Raw genomic sequence first — 8,985 nt, 5'->3', positions numbered from 1 at the left:
GAGGAAAATTCTTTTAGCACAATGTCATTTGTGATTCCCTCTACAAGTTTTCCTTATATGATTAAGGTCAAATTATGTTTGGAAGACCATAGAATCCATTGAGACATTACGAGTCATTTTCAGGCATTGGACACTTGAATTTTTTCTAAGTTACATAACCAATTTTTCATGCCAACTTCAACATGCCATAACTTTGTTCTCAAGAATCCAAATGAAACCTCTCTTGAAACATTGTAATCTTTGTTATAATGACAACACATTACAAAAAGAATGAGACCAAAAAGCCTTCGGAACAAGATGCCCCATTGAGTTGAACATGATGACTTAGAACTGAAGAAATCACCAGTGTCCGAAATTTGAACTTCATTAATAATGAGAGAAACTTAGAATCACTTGCTATCAAATTTATTCATGCATTTACTATTTGAAATCGAAGGAAAGAACAATAGATGTTTCTTTAGAAAAATTACATAATAAAAAAAATGGAAATGTAAACTAGTGCCCTCGGATACCGTTAAGGATCTTTAATTACAATATGGATTTATTAAAAAATAAAAAAGATTAAAAGATTTATTTAAGACAACAAAAAATTAAAAAAAATTCTAAATCATAATACATAAAAATTAGCCGTTAGAAAATTAACTGATATTATTACTTTGCATTTTCATTTAATGTTGCTTAATCCTCATTATATTTAATTTTAATGCCTGCAATTTTTTAATTTCAAAAAAATAATAATTTTCTTTGGATAGTCAGTTTACATAATGATAGTGGATCAAGTGTATAATATGTCTCCTAAATTTGGACGTTTTACATACATATAGTTCTATTTGATCACTTTTTTAAGAATATATTACATTTGTTTTTTTATAAATATGATATCTATTTGTTTATTTATAATTTTTTTAATATAAAATGTATTTTTATTTGTTTATTTTTGTGAAATATGTTTTATTCTTTTTTAAATTTATTTTTGTGAAATATGGTTTTATTCTTTTTTCAATATAATAAAAATATGATTAACCTCTTAAAAAATGTTTGTAGAAAAACCAGTGTAGTGATTATGATTGGCTAAAGATAAAATAATAAAATGATGTGTCCTTTATTAAAAAGGTTTTATTACTAAGCAAATGTGTAATATAGATGAGCTTTTAAGAGAGAACAAAATATATTTACACATAAATAATAATAATGGTTTTGAGTATTAAAATAGTAGACAATTCAAAAGTTCCTTCTAATATTTACATATACTTTAATACTACTTATGACTACCTAATAAAGTAAAAGCATTTTATATTTTTACTTTTATATAATTGAAGAGTAATATTTTACATTATTAGACCATAAAAAACCTTTAAAGAATTTAAAATTTAACATTTTTAAAATATATTTATTTAAAAAGACAAATGCATATCATTAGAAATCTTTATTACATATAACAAAACCTGTTTACTGTAGTCAACTTCTACAATTACCACCCGGTCCACCAAATTGAAAAAAATATCCTAAATCCTTTCTCTTATCTTCATAGTTTGTAAGTCCATAGCATTTAGGAGCATCATTGTAGCTATCTACCATAAATGGAAAAGGATCGTAATGCTCTCTAATTATATTTAGATATTTAATAAACTTAAAATAAGATGCATGAGTGACGTCTTCATCAGGATAATATCCGGAACCCATTGCAGGACTAGTAGTACCCGCAGGAGTAACTGTATATCCACCCCATCCTACTTGATCAGCTTCGTACAAGATGGAGAATAAAGCTGCGGGAAAATATCCAATATCTTTATCTCTAACTTTTAACCACCAATTGCCCGTATTATCCTGAAAAGCATAACATTTAATGATTTTACTGTTAGATTGTAAAATATCAAATATTTATGATTAAATTTTAAGAATTTAATCTCATATAAGAAATATACTAAATAATATTAAAATTTGTATAAATTTTAAATTAAATCTCTTTGAACTTCATCACTAGATATATATATATATATATATATATATATATATATATATATATATATATATATATATATATATATATATATATATATATATATATGATCAACTTATTTTAAAATATTTTTTTTAACTTACTTCAAATTAAAGTTCCTAATTAAATTAATCTAATTATTAATTAATATTTTTACTTAATCAACCATTATATTAGATTCAATTTTAATAATTATAATTTGAAATAAATTAAAAAAATTTACTCTTACAATAAGTTGATCGTCGTTCATATATATATATATATATATATATATATATATATATATATATATATATATATATATATATATATATATATATATATATATATATATATATATATATATATATATATATATATATATATATATATATATATATATATATGAGATTTTATGTAAAGAGATGACCTTAGAAATTTGGAGCCGAACTTCGTAAATATCTCCTCCATAGGTAGATGTCTTAGATATATGTGAACCCAAATAAAATGTTCGGTCAACTTGAATGAAACCCTTGCACAACATGTTGAAACATCCATTTTTACCTGACTGTATTTTTTTAATACATGTTAGAATTTTTAAAACCAAATATTTTGATTTTCAAACAAAATTACATATAAAAGATTAAAAAAATATAAGAAACATTGAATAAAATAATAAATATATTCATAACAATTTTATGTGAAAGGAGCATTTTTATTTAACAATTTCAAAAAGATTGTAGAGTTATCTTTAAGCTAAAATGCATTGAAAACATCTACAATTTAAATATTTCATAAATAATTATATATAATAAAATGAAATGGTGATAACTAATTGGTTGAAGATATAATAATCAAGTATTTGAGGTGGGAGAAAAGTTATCATTTATGTAAAATAATTAGTATAATATAAATTAGTGAATATTAAATAATATATAAACATTAACTTACCGCCCAGAACGAGTATAAATGAGTTTCACCATTATTATATAATAGCGGAGACACCTAACAAATATGAGATAAATTATAAAATAAATTATATGTTTTCAAATTCAATTAAATATCAAAGTTATATCTATAAATACATGCATGTTTATAGAAAAAAAGAAAACTAAAATTATAAATTAAATTAAAACTCACATGCCATCCAATCGAAATTTTATTAAGATTATCTCCTTCTCCATTTAGAACATATAAGTTACCGCTACTTGATTGACCCTTATAAACTTTTGGATTCCAAACACTAGTAGTTCCACTAGCTCCATAGTAAGGAGCACTTACGTGTTTAAGATTCAGTCGAGCAAACTACAATTTTAACATATTCATTAACTTGAAAAAGTTATAAATATTAATTATATAAATAAAAAATTAATTTTAGTATATAATATTCGAAAAAACTTACATGATTAAGGGCACTATTTTGAGTTAGATTTTCAGCATTGAATAGATATTTGCCTTGAATTAAATCATTTTTTGTTGTTCTTCGGATAGGAACTGTTCCTTGAGTTCCTTGAGGACACCTAACTGTCTCAAGAATGAATCTAGACTTTTCTGATGAATTTTGAATTCTTCTTTCAGTAATATTTCTTTCAAAAATTGGTTTTCTCTATCATAAAAAAAAAACAAAAATAATCATTGAAACAAACTGTATAAGTAATAAAAGAAATTGAAAATAATATACAATAATTGTTTTACCTGCAACTTGTGATTTTTCAATAAAGGATGATCAAAAGCAGGTTGTTTGTTAATATCAATACAATCGACTATATATCCTGATTTTATCTATAAAAACCATTGAAATTCAATAAAAAATAAATTGTTAGAATAATAAATCAAATTAAGATGACCTAAACCACCAACAAATTATGTGTAAATACATGAAAACTCTTTATAGGAGATTTGTTAAGGATATTTAGTTGCCTCTCCAATTCCAAATCTTCATCTTTCAGCCCACTCTGCATACCATGATCTCTATAGCTAGTACTATTAATCACCAAACACATAATCAATAATAAGATATTGATCATTTTTGACATTTTCTTTCACTGATGACTTAATTTTCATAGACCAGAGTTTAGTATATTATTTATATATAGACAAATGTTAAAAAACAAATGAAGTAATATATAATTTAATCAATATAAAATGTATGTGGTCAATGAAATAAATTGAATACATTACCTTTTCTTATATCTTTTTGGGAGAAATAATTCTTAATAAATACATTTTTTACTTTTTTATTATTTTTTTGGAATAATTTTTTGTAAAATCGTTTTTTAGTTTCCCCTCTTCAATTGAAAAAGTCATAATATTTCATTTTTTAATAGCACTTACCATCTAAATATTTTGTAGCTTTTTCTTATAAACATACATTCAATTTCACAAGTATATTACATTATTTTTGAATTATTAGTCATTTAATCATTTCATACAAATTAAAAGTTAGATAATTTTATATGAGAAAGATAAATTATAATTTATTAAAATAATTATATTTCTTGAATATTATTATATTTTAAAAATAAATAAAATGAGAAGTGGGAGTAATAAATAAATAAATTTATGTTAGTTAAATTAAATGAATGTAAACAGTCTGTTTGGATTCAATCACAACGATATTTATTTATATTATGTATTATAAATAAAATCATGTTGTATAATTTTTATACAATATTTTATTTTATGGTATAATTTATTACCAACATTTGAATTGCATATAATCAAATATTTTGTTAAATAATAAAAATTTAATCTTTATTGAGCTCATGTTGAAATCTACGTCAACACTCTAAATAAATTATTTAGTATAATTAATAGGTAATAGTTGTACGTCAATTTGATCCCAATACTATTACAAAATATGCACTTCGTAATATCTTCTTATTTTCATCATTTAATTAACAAAATTAATAACTTATATTTAGATGTCTCTATTTTTTATTTATTAAAATATTTTTTTATCACTGTCAAGTCTAACAACTATGGTGATAGATTAGGAGTGACATGCTTTGAATCCAATCATCATTAATTTTTCTTTTTTTCGTTACCAAAAAGAAGTCTGCCCTTAATTTTTTTATTTATATTAAAATTAAAACATTTTTTTCATAGTGAAATATGGCGCCTTTATTATTTTTATTTAGTATAAAATCATTTTTCACCACGGTACAACCTAACAACTGCGGTTATAGATATGAGTGATACTCTTCTAATTCCAGCACCAATAATTTTTTATTTCTTTCATTAAAAAAAAAGGGCTGTCCCCTTAATTTTTATATTTATATTAAAATTAAATTGTTTTTCACCACAATCATGCTTTCCAACCGTTGAGAAATGTGGCGTTCGTTTTTATAATGTCATGGTCGCTTTTGTGTGGAATATCTCATGGATAGTTTAATTTTCACAATCTCACACAGAGTTTAATTTTTACTGACAATCATAATTTTTACAATCTCATGGATGCTTTGGGGGAAATGTCTTCATTAATTTTTACTATCTTAAAAAATTTGGTCTTAAAGTTATATGTTAAGGTTTAATCATATTGTGTACTTGATAAAGTTAAACTTACCATTAATCTTTAAACCAAGTTTTTCAATATATTGTATTAACTTTTGAAGAATGGAATATGAAGTTTGAAGGTGAAATGAGTTAGGTTTAGTAAAAAGGTGAATCACACGCTTGTGAGCGTTTAGAGACAATTTCCTATATCATTCACCAATGGGTAGACATTGAAATCATGGTAACATGTATAAGATATCACTACGATTATTATTATCAACCGTAGTGAAAAGTGTTTCTCTTAAATTAAAACATAACAAGTTTTAGTTTATTTCCTTCATAACACAACAATATCCCAGCAAAAGCCCTTTAAAACAGAAGAAGACGATATCAGAGACCAATTTCCATAAATACACAAAGCAAACTCCATCATTTTAAGTTTGAATCAAGGAGGAAAAAGACGAAACATGCAAGAAGGGTATGGAACTACGTGAAATATGCTCAAACGCATCGCACGATCGAACATATAACAGAGTCGCCACCAAACTTTATTTATCCTAAAACAAGGAAGGAAAAATATCGTTAAAATACAAAGGGAAAACAGAGAAATGGATAAGGAAGTTGGTTATGCAAGTGGAAAATATTAACACCCCTCACATCCATGGTACCCCATGTAAATCATTTTGAATGCTCTTGCTTGAATGAATATTGCTATCTTCATGTACCTGCAAAATAGAAAATGAGTTACAATGTGAGTGCTCGAGGAGGATTGGGACCTTCATGCCTAAGTATTCTCATAGTCAAATGAGAAATCCAGATCCTCGTAGTTCAGAGAACCAGAGAAAGAAAAGAAAGAGGAAAAACTGTTCGCCAAAGATTCGCATCCTCGTACATAAGTATCCTCATAGTGAAATGAGGAAGTCATGGCTCCATAGTTCGGAGGATAAAGACCAGAAAAATAAATGATTGAGGGTGATGTTTAAACCGGAAAGAAAAGACTTACCAAAGCACGGGGACTGACATGGTAAGTAAAGAAAGCAGGAACCTGTTAAAGCACTGAGTCTAACATGACATAGATCTTACCAAATCACTGGGTCTCATATGGTAAGGGAGAAAAACAGGAATTTGTCAAAGCACAGGGTCTAACATGACAAGGGTCTTACCAAAGAACCGGTTCTAACATGGTAAGAAAGAAAAATAGAAACTTGTCAAAGCATAGGGACTAACATGACAAAGGTCTTACCAAAGCACAGAGTCTCACATGGTAAGAAACAAAAACAGGAACTTGTCAAAGCATAAGGACTAACATGACAAGGGTCTTACCAAAGTACATGGTCTCACATGGTAAGAAATAAAAATAGAAACTTGTCAAATCAAAGCACATGGACTAACATGACAAGGGTCTTACCAAAGCACAAGGTCTCACATGATAACAAAGAAAAATATGAACTTGTTAAAACACATGGACTAACATTACAAGGCTCTTACCAAAGAACTGAGTTTAACATGGTAAGGGAATGGTATTTAAAACGGGAGAGGATAAGAGGTTAACCATGAAGGTGTGTCCCTGAATTATGGTGTCATAACCAAGAAATGGAGATAAAAGAGCCACATGGCTAGTTGCAGACTTATCAGTGAATTGACTGGAATTGTACTAAAGTCTATGAACAGAGACAAATACTCTGAGCAACTGGGTCATTCGTCCCGTACTCAGAGATATCCTAGACAAGTGTAGGGAAGATCCCATCTCATCATTATCTATTGCTTAAGGCTCCTGGCATGAAAGCCTAGTCAAACTCTGAGAAGTTGTTGAAGCAGGGATCCCTAGAGATGCTTCTAGGGATGAGTCAGATGATTGAGATCTGCTGAAGAGATCTGTGATCTACTAGGAGTCTTGTACTTGCTAAGAGGATGAAGTTCCAAAGTAACAGAGATAAGTCCCATCAAATTACCAAGGGACTTATGATCACTTTATAAAGACAAAGAGGAGGTGTATCATATGAAAGGATCTAATTGATCAAAGTGGAATTTGATCGAGCCAAATCAAAGGAATGAGATTGGGGAACAAACATATATGCATGATCATACAAAGACTAGTCTAAGGTCTCATTGTTAGGTAGCACAAGAGAAATCCATGTGAGTGCAAAGGGTACTATCCTATATCCCATTGTTAGATAGCCCAAGAGAAATCCATGTGTGTGCTAATATGTGCTAAGCATAAGTAGGTGAATGCAATACGAAAAAGGCATGAAATAGATGAATAAAAACAAACAAGCTCCAAAGTTCAACATGAACAAAGGCAAGTCAAAGTGTCCACAAGGTCCATGGGTCCAAGGTCACTCCAAGTCAGGCAAATGATTTAAAACCTAATTCCAAGTCCAATGTCCAAGAGGCCATAAACACTCCAAATCAAGCAAAGGTTTAAGATCAAGTCAAAGTCACTTTATCATGTTTTGATTCATTAAGATTAACAAGCAAATCAATCAAACAAAATAAGCAACATATGAATAAGGAAAATAAATAGAGTATGAAGTCAGATGATGATTAATGAGACATAAAAGTAAAGTGTGTTAAGTAAATGGCATAAGAGTAAATGACTTGAATTAAAGGGCAATGATTAAATGACAATAATTAAATGTCATTGATTAAGGTTAGAAGTTAACGATCTATTAATTTGTGTCGGTATAATTTAGCGTTATGTTAAGAAATCATAAGTAGGCTTATGTAGAAGTTATACCTATCTGAGGTCGGTCAAAAACAATGTATGTGTTAGACATGTTAGAGAATTAACACAAAGTTAATCTCCTATAACATGTCACACAATGATCAAAACAAAATAAGAGAAGAGATGGATGAAGATAGAGAAGGAGGAACTAAGGCAATCATATATGGATCATTATATCCATAAATCAAAGGACTCAAAATATAGCGCATTGAGGGATACCCTATCACTGATGCAAAGTATTAAAGATAACTCATGATCATCTGTCAACAATTTTGAATCAGAGAAGGTTGAATCAACCTCAAGTCCATCTATCAATAATTTGAGATGTGGAAGACCTCATCATCCAAACAACCAACTTAAGTCAAAACATCAAGTGAATAATAAAAATGAATAAAAATGATCAAAAACTGATTTAATAATGATTTAAAAATGATTAGTAAGAGGAAATGTCAAAGAAGTAATAAAACACGAAATAAAAATCCAAGAAAAATGGAGAAGGTCAAAAAAATCATAAGTAACTTAACCTCAAAAGTTGGGATGAAAAACATTCTAAAATTATTAAAATAAAATTATTAAATGAAAATTAAATGGAAAATAAAAGAAAATATGAATTAAATGCAAACAAGATTTTAAAAATATGAAAAAATTATATGTGGTAGATAATATATTTATGAAATTATAAAAAAAGTTGGAATAAAAAATAATAAAGATGTTAGTTAAAATAAATTTTGGAAGAAAAATGAATTAAATGAAATAAAAAAATAAAATAAAACATTTGAATACAACG

General features: G+C 27.1%; 1 protein-coding gene across 1 annotated transcript; it reads right to left on the bottom strand.

Annotated features, from left to right (window-relative positions):
* Positions 1-1,389: 1,389 nt before the first annotated feature.
* Positions 1,390-4,054, bottom strand: LOC127135060 (uncharacterized). The gene is made up of 7 exons (XM_051061900.1): positions 3,856-4,054; positions 3,674-3,760; positions 3,381-3,584; positions 3,119-3,283; positions 2,930-2,983; positions 2,409-2,546; positions 1,390-1,827 (listed from the first exon to the last, which is right to left on the bottom strand). The coding sequence occupies exons 1-7, from the start codon at positions 4,012-4,014 to the stop codon at positions 1,459-1,461; spliced, it is 1,176 nt and encodes a 391-aa protein (XP_050917857.1). The 5' UTR covers positions 4,015-4,054; the 3' UTR covers positions 1,390-1,458.
* Positions 4,055-8,985: the final 4,931 nt, after the last annotated feature.

Source organism: Lathyrus oleraceus, chromosome 1 (assembly GCF_024323335.1).
Source record: "Lathyrus oleraceus cultivar Zhongwan6 chromosome 1, CAAS_Psat_ZW6_1.0, whole genome shotgun sequence".
Classification (NCBI taxonomy): domain Eukaryota; kingdom Viridiplantae; phylum Streptophyta; class Magnoliopsida; order Fabales; family Fabaceae; genus Lathyrus; species Lathyrus oleraceus.
The sequence above is the reverse complement of the archived record's forward strand: the minus strand, read 5'-3'. Positions and strand labels throughout refer to the sequence as shown.